The 17,318-nt window shown below is 42.3% G+C and overlaps 1 protein-coding gene across 1 annotated transcript in view; it reads right to left on the bottom strand.

Moving 5' to 3' along the window:
• The window catches only part of LOC311038673 (NACHT, LRR and PYD domains-containing protein 3-like), a gene marked incomplete at its 3' end in the record, with an annotated part of 53,415 nt that overhangs the window by 14,604 nt on the left and 21,493 nt on the right, over positions 1–17,318 (bottom strand). Inside the window, exons 3-10 of the mRNA XM_084048243.1 lie at positions 12,121–12,234; positions 11,159–11,272; positions 10,141–10,259; positions 9,941–10,043; positions 8,392–8,489; positions 6,440–8,231; positions 4,580–4,756; positions 4,022–4,171 (exon numbers count right to left, since the gene is read on the bottom strand). Of these exons, the coding sequence (XP_083904369.1) occupies positions 4,022–4,171; positions 4,580–4,756; positions 6,440–8,231; positions 8,392–8,489; positions 9,941–10,043; positions 10,141–10,259; positions 11,159–11,272; positions 12,121–12,234 (2,667 nt within the window). The remainder of the gene's footprint in view (positions 1–4,021; positions 4,172–4,579; positions 4,757–6,439; positions 8,232–8,391; positions 8,490–9,940; positions 10,044–10,140; positions 10,260–11,158; positions 11,273–12,120; positions 12,235–17,318) is intronic.

Below are 17,318 nucleotides of genomic sequence, written 5' to 3'. Positions count from 1 at the left end.
TACAAATTGCATTTTGTTTTTAATGTCAATAATTAAAGTAGCTATTCTTCTTCATAATAACATGTTTTTAAAGGTGATATACTGTAGTTAGTAGCAGTGACTGAGACAACAGACTGAAAAACAATGCTGTATAACTGAATGCGTGTGAGCGCACATGCGCGTCCGCAACTGGTTTCTGCCCACATCAAGTCACCATTTGACCAATGTGGCCCGGACCCCAAAATGAGTTCGACACCCCTGGTCTAACACAACGTCTCCACTACCTGACACTACAGTGTTTCTGCTACCATTATCTTCACCAGGCAGCCCGTCTGGACAAACTCACTGCCACCTGGCTTGGAGGAGAGGAGTTAGAAACACTTCTTGTTTTTAGATTTATATAGAGTAATGTTATTTCTTCACATGGTACTGACCAGCAGGCTGTGGTCATACAATGTTAAATTGAGGACATTCAAATGGAACTGCAGCAGTATGTGCTGGATGAGCAACTGTCATGAAATGAGTGGGAGGGGACCGTCTATGTGTTCTCCAGATAGATCTGCTATTTGATCTTGTAGATCTGCTATATTCTCACTGAATGGTTGTCAATCTTCTCAGAATATTCACATATCAAGACACGCCTAGAAGAGGGATACTAGGGTACTGACTCCTCTAAATATTTTAAATTGATGCCAAACTACAGCTTACATGTATTATGATAGAATATACCTTAAATACAATTGTACGGTTCAATTAAAAGTATCTGCCATAAATCTACCATTATTCATTTGTAGTGTACATATTAACTACATATATCAATTGAAATTATGAATTACTTTCCTCACCATATATTTTGAGCTGAGAATGATGAAGTTTAAACTTGATGCACTTTATATGGCACAGACATTACGCATTAATGAACTCTTAACATGATTATAGTAAATATGTATGAATAAATATGAATAAAATAAATATGATGGATTTAGCACAAAACGGTGACTCTTCAGGACATGTAAAGAATAACCTGTGTTCCAATGGATCCATAGTTATTATTTTAAGTTTGTAAATAGGTGATGGAACGTGTTGTGAGCTTGTCTTGTACATCAGGCATTTTCACTGCTTTTACAGGACAGTCATAAAGTGAAGAATATATTAGGGCTTAAAGGACGACTTCACCCATTTTCTTCATATCTTGCTACCATAATTGACGGCCACAGTCATGGAGTGTACACGAGTGTATCGCCTCAATGGCCAAGCAGACACATGGCCCAACTAACTCCACATTTTCCCCCAAAATTCCTCAATATTCTGCCTGTCAAACCAGCTGCTTCGCATCCCATCACTGTACTTGCAGGATGTACAATTAATATCAAACGCATTATGCTCCAATACTTATGCAAATCACTTCGCCAACACAAAATTCACGTCCGGGTCTTTCTTTTCACCAGCCAATCACCTTTCACGTTGCCACGTCCGTTGCCACGTCGCGCTGACGTACGCTAAACAAGCGCTGCCGTGCGCACTATGCGAACGAGCCCAAAGGCGCGCAAAAACAAGCCGACCATTGCTTAGACACAAAGTCAGACCTGGCAACGCAGCCTACGCCAATCATGTGTGAGAGATCTACGAGCTATGGGGTAGAGACGCCGTGTGCCATGCACCGTATCTTAGCAACAACGAAAGCGCTCACTCTCATTGGTCCTGTCACGCTAAGAGCAGTTTCCAGACAATGGCATCGCAGAGAGCTTGCTGTAGTGTTTACATCTATCTATGGCTGGAGCCATCAGTCAGTCGCAGCGACGAACGCCTTGCGCGTCTACACAAAACTTTACCACACCAAACTGTGCACGCAGCCATGGGACCAAAAAAAAACAACCTGGCCCAACGCACATGCAACGCTACGCGACTTCGTGTGGCTCGCGCAGCTGCAGCAGCAGCAACAACAGGTAATTACTTTGTTATTTCTTTCACTTGCTAAGACATTACTTCAACGTGTGTGTGTGTGTGTGTGTGTGTGTGTGTGTGTGTGTGTGTGTGTGTGTGTGTGTGTGTGTGTGTGTGTGCGCTCTCATTATTAAAAGACGCCTCCACCTCACCATTCGTGTGTCCACACGCACTGTTGTCACAAACACACACAAACAGCGCCCATCTCCACACACATTCCTGTGTGTGTGTGCGTGTGTGTGTGTGTGTGTGTGTGTGTGTGTGTGTGTGTGTGTGTGTGTGTGTGTGTGTGTGTGTGTGTGTGTGTGTGTGTGTACGCGCGCACACACACGCATCGCAAAAACACACGGCCGCCACTTTCACCAGATTGTACAGGGTCACACATTTCCATAACACCCTCCACCCAAACCGAAACATCACTACAATACACGACGCCTGCGTTGGTAGGTGTGTGTGCGTGTGTGTGTGTGCGCGCGCACACGCAAATAACTTCAACGTGCGTGTGTGTCTCTGTGTGTGTGTGTGTGTGTGTGTGTGTGTGTGTGTGTGTGTGTGTGTGTGTGTGTGTGTGTGTGTGTGTGTGTGCAGCACTGTGCGTGTTCTGATCATTAAAAGACGCGTCCAACTCACCATTCCTGTGTCCACATGCACTGTTGTGCAAACACACAAAAACAGCCGCCATTTCCACACACATTCCTTTGTGTGTGTGTCTGTGTGTGTGTGTGTGTGTGTGTGTGTGTGTGTGTGTGTGTGTGTGTGTGTGTGTGTGTGTGTGTGTGTGTGTACGCGCGCGCACACACGCGCCTCACAAAAACACACCGCCATTTTGACCTGATTCTACAGGGTCACACATTCCCCTATAACACCCGCCACCAACACCGAAACATTACTTCAATACACAACGTCTCCGTTGGTAGGTGTGTGACACACGCACGTCGCAAACACACACACACACACAGCGGCCACTTTCACCAGACTGTACAGGGTCCCACATTTCTGTATAACACCCGCCACCGAAAAAATGTATGATGACTCATTGTATTATTATTTGCTTATTCGATAATGATTATACATGCCCCATGATTATTATAAGATCATATATCTTAATCAAATATTATAATCATATGATATAATTAATCATCATAACTTATTAATACTCATAATAAAATAACAATATTAAATAACAATATATTGCCCATTTCCCCCCAGCCATTTCGCCATTTAGATATGTATATATATATATAGAGAGAGAGATACACAGAGATAGAGATAGAGATAGAGAGATAGACAGATAGATAGATAGATAGATAGATAAATAGATAGATAGATATATAGATATCCAGTAAAGTGCAGTACTTGAGCACATGTAGTTATTTACTCACCTCTGTAATTTAATTCATGACTCCCAGGATCCATTCTCTTTTGGACTCCTCTTAGGACATGCTTATGTGTCCTACAGACTACGATAGGCTACTTTACAGGTCACACTTGGACCATTGATAGGCAGGAGTAGCCAGCTTTAGCTTTGTAAAAGGTGTGAATGGCCCAGCCAATGTATCACTTCAGTAACGTCACTGGCGGCCGCCGGCTGTGTCTATTGTTGTCGGAGCAGAATTCATTTTCCTGGCAAATCTTCACTGACCGGGCCATGGCCCCACTAGCCCTCATGACGCTACGCCAGTGATCGGCGCTGCCAAGTGGTCTCTACGTGGACGTGGGCGCTACGTGGGCGTGGACGCTACGTGGGCGTGGACGCTAGATGTGAGGCCGGCGAAGCCGGCCGAACTTCTAGTAATACTAATGCACATGATATAAAGGTACAATTTTTTCTAATCAGTCTGTGTCTCAGAGGAGGGCTGTAGACAGTTCAGAAACCCGTCTACCAGTGACATCATCGATGGGGAATCCAAGCTAATAGAAACTGCAGACTTTGTATTCGTGGAAAGTTGCAATGCAATAATAGATCCCATTGTCCTCGCCTTAATAAAAAAGACTTGAACAATGGATGTTATGGATTCAGAATGCCTACCAGTCATTTGAACATGACACAATGGAATGGCTGCACTAACCAACATGAACACAGTCCAAGTCTACTCACTTGAGAGTTTCCAATCCAGAGAAGTTCATCAGAACAGATTCCGGCAGAAGGTTGAAGGTCAAGTCTAGTTCTCTCAAATGAGAAGGATTAGAGCTGATAGCTGAGGCCAGAGCTTCACAGCTTCTCTCTGACAACCAGCAGTTCATCAGTCTAAATGAAACATAAAACACCAGAAGTTTGAATGTCTGCTATAAATAAAACCTGCTTACAGCCACATATTAAAGGACCTGGTCTGGATGTAGAAATCCAATCAGAAAGAAAGAAAGAAAGAAAGAAAGAAAGAAAGAAAGAATGAAAGAACGAAAGAACGAAAGAACGAAAGAACGAAAAAACAAAAGAATGAAAGAACGAAAGAAAGAAAGAAAGAAAGGGTGAATGTATCTCAAATGTAATTGTAACACGTACTGTAGTCACTATACCTTATCATTATTCTAGTCAAAGTGTGTCACTATGATATCAACCTTATTCACACTCTACAAATAAAGCATCACCACAATATTCATAGTATACTCACATGATGAATAAATTATGAAAATAAGTTTTGTAAATTAATCTGACCGTAGAGTTTCCAGTGTACAATGAGGATTCTTCAGTGCATCACACAGCAGATCCAGCTTCAGCCAGGGGTTATAACTTATATAACTTAAGTCCAGGTGTCTTAGATGGGATGGATTAGAACTGAGAGCTGAAGCCACAACTTCAATTTCTCTCTTCTGGAGGTCACAGCCAACAAGTCTGTAATGACAGATTAATGTAAAATCAGAAATGATCAAAACAGATCAGCCAAGTTCACTGTCAAGGAAGTTAACCCATTAAGACCGAGAACACATCTGTGTAACCACTTAAACCATTAATTTATACATTGGCTATTCAAAAATAGCACTGAGTGCAGCGCTGAGAGCTTGTAGATCTGCTATTTTAGAACAATCTTATAAATGTGTGCAAATCTTTGAACATATATATATTTAAAGCAAACGTTTGTAACTCTTTGCTTCTATATGTATTTGTACATATATACAAATACATATCATTTTGGGGGTCCTTGACATGATAAAGATTTGAGAACCACTATAGCAATATACATTTTTGTTCAAAAAACTGTTAGGATTTAGAAGATATTTGTAGAATCCCCTAAAAGCAAAGATTTGAGTTACAAATGTTCACTTAAAAAAATACTGTATGTTTTCAAAGATTTGCACACATTTTCACAATTTTTCAAAAAATAGCAGATCTACAAGCTCATAGCGCGGCACTCGATGCCACGCTATGAGCTTGTATATCTGCTCTACTTTTCAGGCCGCGACCCCCCCAAAAACAAAACACCCATATTTGAACTGAGGACCCCCACCCTGACAAGCACTTGGAATTGTAGAAGTTAAGGATTTATATTTAGTTTGACCGGTTCCACAGATAAATACTGTGAAAATAGCAGATCACTTGGAACTTGGTAATTCGTCATTAAAGTGAGTAAACCTAAGTAATGACCATAAGCTCATTGTTTCAAAGAGCATCCTCTGTACACCTTCACTAATGCTCTCCTTGGTTTGACTGTTGGTACACCTGTCAACCTTTCACTGCCACCATGACACACACTGGCATGTCAATCACTGTCAACTGTTTCAATGAGACAATCTAAAGGAATTCTACAAGTCACCGACCTCGCTGTGTGTCTGTGTTCACACACACACACACACACACACACACACACACACACACACACACACACACACACACACACACACACAAACACACACACACACACACACGAAAAGACCCCTCAAAGTGGGGTGTGAGGACCCTCAGGGGTCCTAGGTCCCCAGCATTGTATTTCATGTTCATAAATGTATCATCAAAATTAGTTTAACCACTTTAACCTTATATACATCAGCTATTTGAAAATAGAAGATCTACATCTACAAGCTCACAAAGTGCAACGATGTGACACATGTGAGCTTGTAGATCGGCTATTGTCAAAGAATCTTTAAAAAATATATCAGATTTGGAATATTTTTTTAAAACAAATGTTTAGTGGGGGTCCCTGGCACACAATGTATTCAGGTGGGGGTCCGCAGCCTGTGTGTGTGTGTGTGTGTGTGTGTGTGTGTGTGTGTGTGTGTGTGTGTGTGTGTGTGTGTGTGTGTGCTTGTGTGTGTGTGTGTGTGTGTGTGTGTGTGTGTGTGTGTGTGTGTGTGTGTGTGTGTGTGTGTGTGTGTGTGTGTGTGTGTGTGTGTGTGTGTGTGTGTGTGTGTGTGTGTGTGCTTGTGTGTGCTTGTGCGTGCTTGTGCGTGCATGTGCATGTGCATGTGCATGTGCAAACATGTGTTTATAACCTTGTATTATTTTTGAATGAATGAACAAATGCATGTAGTATATAAGTGAAAGCTGTTCTAACATGTTGATATTCACATGACTACTAACCTGGCTGTTGTGCAGTTCCTCACGGCTGGGATCAGTCTCCATCGCCCCCTCTCATTTGTGTTGTATTTGTCCAGGTCCAACACCTCCAGAACCTTCTCTGACATCAGCAGCATGGTGGCCAGAGCTGAACACTGGGTCTCAGAGAGTTTCTTCCCTGATCTGCTCTCTGACTCCAGGTATTGTCGGATTCCCTGACTTACTGAGGGGTCGTTCATCTCCATCAGACAGTGGAAGATGTTGATACATCTGTCTGGAGAGAATTTCGAAGAATTCATCTCTTTCAGGTTGTTGATGGCTCTCTGGATCTCCTCTGGACTGTTCTCCGTCTGACCCAGCAGGCCTCCTAACAGACTCTGGTTGGACTCCAGTGAGAGACCATGAAGGAAGCGGACAAACAGGTCCAGGTGACCGCTTTTACTCTGCAGGGTTTGTGTCATAGCAGCCTTCAGGAAGTCAGAGAGGGAACTGTCACTGTTGTAATGATCATCTTTCAGGAATGTCTTCAGGACCTCCATGTGCTTCTGTGTGAAACGGTTGAACAGGTAGACTGCAGCAAGAAACTCCTGGATGCTCAGATGAACAAAGCTGTAGACTGTTTTCTGGAAGAGCACACTCTCTCTCTTGAAGATCTCTGTGCACACTCCTGAGTACAGCGAGGCTTCTTTCACATCAAGACCACACTCCTTCAGGTCTTCTTGGTAGAACATGATGCTACTTTTCTGCAGATGTTCAAACGCCAGCCTGCCCAGCTTCAGAAGGACTTCCCTGTCCATCTCCATGAGCTGCTGTTGATTCAGTTTATGAGACTCATCATACTTCTGCTTCTTCCTGTTTGTCTGGACCAACAGGAAGCGGCTGTACATCTGAGTCAGGGTCTTGGGCAGCTGTCCTGTCTCGTCTGTCTTCAACATGTCCTCCAGAACGGTAGCAGTGATACAACAGAAGACTGGGATGTGACACATGATGTGGATGCTCTTTGATGTCTTCATGTGTGAGATGATTCTGCTGGCCAGCTTCTCATCACTGAATCTCTTCATGAAGAACTTCTCCTTCTGGGGGTCTGTGAACCCTCGTACTTCTGTCACCATGTCAACACATGCAGGAGGGATCTGATTGGCTGCTGCTGGTCTGGTAGTTATCCAGATGACAGCCAATGGGAGCAGATTCCCCTCGATGAGGTTTGTCAACAACACGTCCACTGATGATGTCACTGTGACATCAGAAATGATGTCATTGTTGCGGAAGTACAGTGAAAACCTGCTTTCATCTAGACCATCAAAGATGAAGCCAACCTTCCAGACAGCGAGCTGCTCTGCTGTGACCTTCTTTAATGTTGGGTGGAAAACATGGATCAGTGTGAGAAGACTGTGCTGCTCATCTCTGACCAAGTTCAGCTCCCGGAATGAGAAGGGAACCAGGAGAATGACATCTTGATTTTCCAAACCCTTTGCCCAGTCCAGAGTGAACTTACGCACAGAGAATGTTTTTCCAATGCCAGCGATGCCTTTGGTCAGAACTCTTCTGATGGGTGTGTCTCTGCCAAGGAGGAGGGGTTTAAAGATGTCACAGCAGTTGATTGGTTTGTCATGGAGGGTCTTCTTCTTGGAAAGTGTCTCTATCTGCCACACCTCATGTTGGTTATTAACCCCTTCACTCTCCCCCACTGTGACGTAGAGCTCTGTGTAGATGTCAGTGAGGGAGGTTCCTGTCTCTTCAGTGATGTGTTCTGTCACACAATCAAGACTGTTCAAACTGATCTTATAATCCTTTAAATGCTCCTGCACACTGACATCTGTTATGAGAAGACAATGAAGACATTTTAAACATTCAGCTTCATTTATAACTTTACATTCTTACAGCTGTGTACTCAAATTATCAATGTGTTGAATCGTCCTTTAGGAATGAATAAACAGCCAGGAAAATAGTATTGTATAAATTATGTCCAGTCTTACTTTGTCCACTGCTGGTTTGACTGGATGTCTTCAGTCCAGGTGTGGTTGTGAATGTCTCTCCTGAACACCTGGACTGCTCAGTCACAACACAACTCTCTCTGTGGAGATGAACAGCATTTATTAGGACAATATTATTGATTGAAATAAGGATATTTCTGTACTGTTTGCTGTTGGTAAGTATACAATAATAGGGTCCACTCAGTCATGGAATTATACATTCATAATTCTCCCTTCAATATATTATTGTGCACTTTTTGTTTGACATGTAAAGACATACATAGTGTTGTGTATTGGTCTGTAAGTTATAACAATGTAACACAATCCTATAATCTCCAGACATTTTAAGTCCCCCTGTTTGTTCTTTTCATTGCTTATTGTTAGAATTCTGCCAAATTCTTGACGTTTTGTGTTTGTGGACATAGAGAGAGAGAGTACAGAAGTAGTAGTTGTGGTCTGTTGTGGTCACATTAGTAACACATTAGTCACATTAGCTCACTGTTTCCCAAACAGAGGTCAGGACCCATGTTTGGTTCACGGACCAAATGTTATGGGTCGCAAGTTAATATCCTATTTTTAAAATATATATTTTTTCAAACGATTTAAAAAGTTTAAACAAAAACAATACTTTTCATCAATAAAAAACAATGTCAACATTTTTCTAAAGTATTTCATAAATAAAACCAGAAAATCAAATAATACAAAACATAATAATAATCTACAAGCTCGTGACGTGACGCAACGCGATGCATTGTGAGCTTGTAGATCTGCTATTTCCACTAGTTTGGGTCCCGGGCAAACGTCTAATTTCTCTTTTGGGTCTTGAGCTAAAAGGTTTGGGAACCACTGGTCTGACTGACAGGTGAACTACCAGCTCCTCTCTGGAGGAACCACTGGTCTAGATGACAGGTGAACTACCAGCTCCTCTCTGGAGGAACCACTGGTCTAGCTGACAGGTGAACTACCAGCTCCTCTCTCGAGGAACCACTGGTCTAGCTGACAGGTGAACTACCAGCTCCTCTCTGGAGGAACCACTGGTCTAGATGACAGGTGAACTACCAGCTCCTCTCTGGAGGAACCACTGGTCTAGATGACAGGTGAACTACCAGCTCCTCTCTGGAGGAACCACTGGTCTGACTGACAGGTGAACTACCAGCTCCTCTCTGGAGGAACCACTGGTCTAGATGACAGGTGAACTACCAGCTCCTCTCTGGAGGAACCACTGGTCTAGATGACAGGTGAACTACCAGCTCCTCTCTGGAGGAACCACTGGTCTAGATGACAGGTGAACTACCAGCTCCTCTCTGGAGGAACCACTGGTCTAGTTGACAGGTGAACTACCAGCTCCTCTCTGGAGGAACCACTGGTCTAGTTGACAGGTGAACTACCAGCTCCTCTCTGGAGGAAAGATGGTTGAGGTTCCTTTCAAGGATTCTCTTCCTCTGACTTTAGACTTAGAGTCCTGGTAACCTAGGTTATGAGCAGGCAAAGTAACATTTTCTGCTCATTATGATAGCTTGTGTGGAAGACAACCTGAGTTGAATGATGACACTTGGGGGAGGAGGGGGGGTCTATGGTGATCTTGCAGAGAAGGGATTGGAATGCCTTGGTGTTGGCTTGTAGGCGGTCAGCAGGGCCACCGTGGCTCTGCGACGCTGTCAATCACAGGACACCTGGCTTGATATTTTGAGGGCAAAAGGAAGGCCATACATGTCAAGGGGGGGGGGGGGGTTCACAGAGATCATTGATCTTACTTTGTGTCTGGAGGTCCAGGTTCATTACTGAAGCCGGCAGGCGGCATTCCTTTAGACCGGTCACTCTGCATAGACAAACAGCTGGGTGTTGGAGACTCTGGTCTGTGGTAAACACTTCTGGAATAAAAACAAAAGTTTATTCAATTATCAAACACTGAACAGGATGTGTGTTGATGCATTACTGTAGGGCTGACAATAGAACATCATTATTATTATAATAGACTAGGTGTAACTAGCGGGATTTCTGCTTGTATAGTGAGTGAGTGAGTGAGTGAGTGAGTGAGTGAGTGAGTGAGTGAGTGAGTGAGTGAGTGAGTGAGTGAGTGAGTGAGTGAGTGAGTGAGTGAGTGAGTGAGTGAGTGAGTGTGTGTGTGTGTGTGTGTGTGTGTGTGTGTGTGTGTGTGTGTGTGTGTGTGTGTGTGTGTGTGTGTGTGTGTGTGTGTGTGTGTGTGTGTGTGTGTGTGTGTGTGTGTGTGTTATAATTACATCAACCACAGATGGTAATACATACAGTTCATTATGACACAGTTCTATCTAGTGGAGCCTGACTCATAATCATTGAAGTGGACAAACCTTTATTTGGTATTAAATCACCTCTAGGTAGAACACAGACAATGTATTATAAAATATTGAAGGATGTTGTCATTGGTAAAATAATCAACATATTGTCTCTCTAAACTCCTCACATATTTCACTTCTGTCTAAACTTGAACTATGACCTTTGAGGTCACAGTGAGGCAACACTAGAGATAATAATAGGCTGAACGTGTATTCCTTATCCGCTATCAATGAATCAGTCTGACAACCTCGAATCAAATTAAATCTATCTCATGTACTTTGGAGAGTGTGATGAGTTTATTAATAACTGTAAATAAACTCTATTAAAACCATCATAACCTGTTCATGCTACAAAACTAAAGTATTAAGAGCTATAACATTATATACCTCATGATCTGTGCTCAGTACAGTTTGATAACAACTAAATCATGTGTTTTCTGTGTGTTTTACATTCTGACCTGTGATCAGTAGAGTGGTGTTCATCTTTGAAGTTAATAGGTTTAAACATGGACCAGTCACTCTTCATGGAGACACAGCTGGGTACAGGAGACCCTGATCTGTGCTGATCAACCCTGATAGAAAGATAGGATGGACATCATTTACTTTATTATATAATCATACAATCCATGTGGAATCCACACACACTTCTAGTCAAACATCTCTTATATGAACTCTTCACTCTGAAGTATAAAACACTTCAACGTCCACAGGGAACATTTCAGAAGTGCAGCGATCGTGGTGCAGAAACATCTTTCTATACTGAGTTTGGTTTTAATGACGAACATTAATTAACATGGTTCATTTGATGTCATGTGTATATAGTTTAGAGAAAACAACTGTGAATAGTTAATAAATAAACAGAGGAGGGCTGTGGACAGTTCAGACACCTGCCTACCAGTGACATCATCGGTTGAAAGGTTTGGTGTTCAAAGGTTCAGATTTCAAACATTCTTCTTGAATATTTAAATCACATCTGTGTGAACATTCAGCAAAATTAGCAGACCTATAAGCTCACTCCATGACGTTGAGAGCTTGTAGATCGGCTATTTTGGGCAAAGTGATTTAGTCTAGAGGGGAATAAATGTACGGACCAAGTAGAGAGCCCTGCGGAACTCCAGTCAACTAAGTATATAGAGTGTATGTTAAACAATACATCAGTTTATATAAAGGAAGTCAGTACTTGAGTATATTTTCACTAGATGCTTTTACATCTACTCAGGCCTTTAGTATTTTAAAGTAACAATACTTTTACTTGAGTACAGTTTAGGGCTACTCTATGTCCAAGACAACCTAAGAATGACTGAATCAAAGATCACTACAGCTGACAGTGAGATCCTCTACTACTGTCTACATCTGTGAGCAGATACAAGACATTCTTTGTGTCTTTCCAGATGAAGTTCACAGAGATCAGTGATCTTACTTTGTGTCTGGAGGTCCAGGTTCATTACTGAAGTTAGGATTTTCTCCTTTAGACCGGTCACTCTGCATAGATACACAGCTGTGTGTTGGAGACTCTGGTCTGTGGTAAACACTTCTGGAATCATAATTTTTAAAAAAAAAATGTATTTAATTATCATACACTGACCATGATGTGTGTTGATACATTACTGTAGGGATGACAATAGAACATCATTATTATTTCAATTTGATTGATGATTGATTTGTGCTCTTCTTATTGGTTAAATATTGATATAATCTAGAGACATATATAACCACTGTGAACCTGGCCTCCATTTGGACATGTCATAATAGGTGTGACATTTTAAAAGAAAGTAGCAGATCTACAAGCTCACAAAGCATTGTGATGCAAGAAATTGTGAGCTTGTAGATCTACCATCTTCCTACTTTTGCGTGACACTAACAGGTGTATGTGTGTGTGTGTGTGTGTGTGTGTGTGTGTGTGTGTGTGTGTGTGTGTGTGTGTGTGTGTGTGTGTGTGTGTGTGTGTGTGTGTGTGTGTGTGTGTGTGTGTGTGTGTGTTACCACAACCACAGATAGTTATACATGTATTAAATATTAAAGGATGTTGTCATTGGTCAAATAGTCAACATAATGTCTCTCTAAACTCCTCACATATTTCACTTCTGTCTAAACTTGAACTATGACCTTTGAGGTCACATTGAGACAACATTAGAGATAATAATGTGTTAAAAGTCTATTAGTTATCTATCAATGAATCAGTCTGACAACCTTGAATCAACATAAATCTATCTCATGTACTTTAGACAGTGTGATGAGTTTATTAATGACTGAAAATAAACACTATTAAAACCATCATAACCTGTTCATACTACAAAACCAGAACATGATCTCTGCTCAGTGGAGTTTGATAACAACTAGTTCCCATCACTAACACAAGCCTAGCCAGAGTTTTTAATCTCCACATTACAACTAATTAAAAACTCACACAAACTATAGCATTAGAAGGAGTTCTCCTCAACACTATGTGACTTTTCGGCCATTGCCGCATACCGCCGGAAGCACAGTCTCTCGACTGTAGTAAAAATAAAGAATACACTTTCACTACACACCAAAACAAAGATGATTTTAAGATGTTGAAAACCTACTTTCCTTGGTGGGACACTCTGAGCCCCCCACATCCCGTCTAAAATACACTTTTTGGCCAGATAGAAAATAATTCAGTGGACGGAATTTGTAGTTACTCCACTGCGCCCCCTACAGATCTGGTCAATGGAATTGTTCTACTGACAAGCAGAAGTGTTTTATTTATTGTTACTCCAGTCAAGAGGCTGTGCTACCGACGATATGCGAGCAATGACCGAAAAGTCACATAGTGTTGAGGAGAACTCCTTCTAACGCTATGGACCAGAGCTAACTGACATGATGAGAAGACTAATCTTCATCTACAGAACTAACAGACCACCGTGACAATGTTATCATCATTATAGACACTGTGTGTGTGTGTGTGTGTGTGTGTGTGTGTGTGTGTGTGTGTGTGTGTGTGTGTGTGTGTGTGTGTGTGTGTGTGTGTGTGAGATAAAGTGGTGATTGTGACATCAGAGCAGCAGCAGCCAGCAGACAGGCTGGAGCACTGTTATGGTTTTAATTAATCATTAACATTAAAGACAACATGGCCGTAGTGGTTAGTAAATGTATAACTTTGTGTGTATTTTGTGCAGTTTGTCATCTGTATGTTTTACTTTGATTTCTCAAATTATTTTAATTCATGATTTTATTTTGTATTGATGCAAGACCAATGGCTTCTATTTCATTCTGATTATTTATCCACATGTGGGTGAACATTCAGCAAAAATAGCAGATCTACTAGCTCACGCCATGACATGTTCTGCTTGTAGATCGGCTATTTTCGGCAAAGAGATTTGTTGTAGAGGGGAAGAAAGTATATAGAGTTTATTATAACTCTAAATCAGGTTTGTATATCAGTATCTATTTCACTAGATACTTTTACTTCTACTCAAGTCATTAAGACTTTTACTTTCGTACGGTTTAGGGCTATTCTATATCCAACACAAACTACAAATCACTGAATTAAAGATAACAGCTGACAGTGAGATCCTCTACTACAGTCTACATCTGTGAGCAGATACAAGACATTCTTTGTATCTTTCCAGATGAAGTTCACAGAGATCAGTGATCTTACTTTGTGTCTGGAGGTCCAGGTTCATTACTGAAGTTAAGAGGTATTCCTTTAGACCGGTCACTCTGCATAGACACACTGTAATTTTTGCTACTTTTGTGACACGGACAGGAACCCTGACATCTTTAAATCGTTGACAGCTAATAATCCACATGTTCTTGTAGTTGATGAAGGGTCTGTGTAAAGGTTGACCACAGCGATTGATGAGTTTTATTTTTGTCAAACCTCCAGGAACAGTTCCATGCAGCAAATCAACAGTGAAGACTTTTTAAATTAAATAAAGATAAGACTTGGACAAATAGACTTAAAGCACAACTAAAGACAACACACCATACAGTGAGTGAACAAAAAGGATATCCCTTAACTAAGGGCCCTGGCAGCTCTGTCTCAAGGCTGTTAACACTTTGCTTGCCAAGTTCAACTAACTGACTGTCCCTTACAGCCTCTCTTAAACAGGGAGTGGATCTACCACAAGCACAGAAACAATTAACCTCAACATTAGCAATTATCTACAAGCTTACAACTATCTGATGAATAAATAACCTACCACATAAATAGATGTTGTACTTTAAACTAAACACCATTTTTGGGTTTGAATTTACTTCAAAAGACATAAAAACACTTTGCTCATCAACATCGTCAAACACCCCTCCTCCTCTACAGCACTTGGCACGTTCCACGCCTTCTTAAACCAAATGGACTGACCCTGCTCTGTTTGGGCAGTTCCATGTCAGATTCAGAGGGGTGCCACTACTGCAGAGGAAAGACCAGGTGACCAACAAACATTTCAGCTTGGTTCCAATAAACGGTGTTTAATAAAACATAAAGTTTGAAGCCCTGAAGTCAGTGTGTTATTTCTACATTGAATGAATACAGGTAACAATCACATGCTACAAATAGTCACTTCCCTCTTAGTGTGTCTATGTATAGAGCACGGGCTGCCCCGTGACAGTCTGTATTAGAGATAGCCTGAACCTTTGACCCTATCCTAGAGGAAACCTTTATGACCAAGATCATTAAATACCAATCATGCATACCATCTCAGAGCTGGGCTATAGGTGCACACTCTTTGTCTTAATATTCAGCAGCCTAGGACATTATACCCACAGACTGGTTGTTAGAGGGTTTCAACAACTTAGGATGCCCATAAAGGAGGCAAAAAGGCTGGAAAAGTATTGTTCTGTCTCTGCTATAATTGGCAGCCGCCATATGGCGGAGACACTGTTACTTAAACCCATAGTGTACTGAGTGACATGCTTATTATATCATGAAGATATATGCCATGATGTTGTGAATGTAACCTTACTGCACCTATACTATGTGTGTCCTTGTATGCTCTCCTTTGTGTGGACATACATAAGTGGAGCCCGAGTAATAATCATCAAAGTTGACATACAGATGTGCCACTTCAAAACTTCACACGTTACTGTTCTTTCCCTGAAAGTGGCCTGAAAGTGCCCTGTTTCTTCCCTGTTTTGCCCTTGAAACTGCACTGTTTTGCCCCTGAAAAGACATTGTCACTCCTCGACACTACCAGCAGAGGTGCTCATGTTCAGAGAATGGGTGAACACTAACTAAAAGAGAGAGAGAGAGATGTGGGGACAGACCAGATAGACAGACAGAGACAGACAGACAGACAGACAGACAGACAGACAGACAGACAGACAGACAGACAGACAGACAGACAGACAGACAGACAGACAGACAGACAGGGATTGAGAGAGAAAGGGAGACAGACAGAGAGAGGGGGGGGGGGGCAGACAGACAGACAGACAGACAGACAGGGATTGAGAGAGAAAGGGAGACAGACAGAGAGAGGGGGGGGGGGCAGACAGACAGACAGACAGACAGACAGACAGACAGACAGACAGACAGACAGACAGACAGACAGACAGACAGACAGACAGACAGGGATTGAGAGAGAAAGGGAGACAGACAGAGAGAGGGGGGGGGCAGACAGACAGACAGACAGACAGACAGACAGACAGACAGACAGACAGGGATTGAGAGAGAAAGGGAGACACAGGGAGAGAGAGGGGGGGGGTCAGACAGACAGGCAGACAGACAGACAGACAGGGATTGAGAGAGAAAGGGAGACACAGGGAGAGAGGGGGGGGGGGGGTCAGACAGACAGACAGAGAGGGGAGATTTACCTTTTAGATTTATAATGTAAAATCTATGTCAATTTAACTCTGAGAGTGTACAAATGGAACCAAATGGACCCCAACGGGTCCATTTGGTTCCATTTGTACACTCTCAGAGTTACAGACCCATAAGGGTCCATTTGGTGCCTAATCTATCATTTAGCTGGGGACCCCCTGGAACTCCCTCAAGGACCCCTGGGGGTCCCCGGACCCCACTTTGAGAACCAATGATATAGAGGAGAGAAGAGGAGAGGAGAGGAGAGGAACACTGTTCTTCTCCTGACATGCAAATTAACTGGTTTAACACCGTGGCCAGGGTCTTTTGTCTGTCTCCAGCCAAACTTCACGTCATCACAATGGACTCAGGAGCGGAGTTGCGCCCTACCCCCACACACACACCCAAGCACACCTTTATTTTGCAGTTGGTTTTCATTAGATTTTTAAGTGGATTTGCTAGTTTAGTTTTTAGTTTGTGAAAAGGCCTAGTTTTAGTTGAGGTTTTTGAAATTAGTTTCAGTGTTAATTTTACTTGTATTATTGTAAGGGTATTCAGGGGCAATATTCAACAAACTCAGAATAGTGGCAGATCTACAAGCTCACAACACGTTGCATTGCTACAACTGCTGTTGTCATTGGCTGCGGAGAGAGAGAGAGAGAGAGAGAGAGAGAGAGAGAGAGAGAGAGAGAGAGAGAGAGAGAGAGAGAGAGAGAGAGAGAGAATGACTTAAATCAGGGGTCTTCGGCAGGAGGTCCGAGACCCCTAGAGGGTCCTCAGAGTTACTGCCAGGGGTCCGGCAGTAACGTGTGGTTCCACCGTGTGGTGGGAACAGAGGTACTGTAGGGGGGAGGGGAACC

Source organism: Gymnoscopelus microlampas (assembly GCF_963454915.1).
Source record: "Gymnoscopelus microlampas genome assembly, chromosome: 22".
Taxonomy (NCBI): Eukaryota; Metazoa; Chordata; class Actinopteri; order Myctophiformes; family Myctophidae; genus Gymnoscopelus; species Gymnoscopelus microlampas.
Note: the sequence above shows the minus strand (reverse complement) of the source record. Positions and strands in the feature narration are given on the sequence as shown.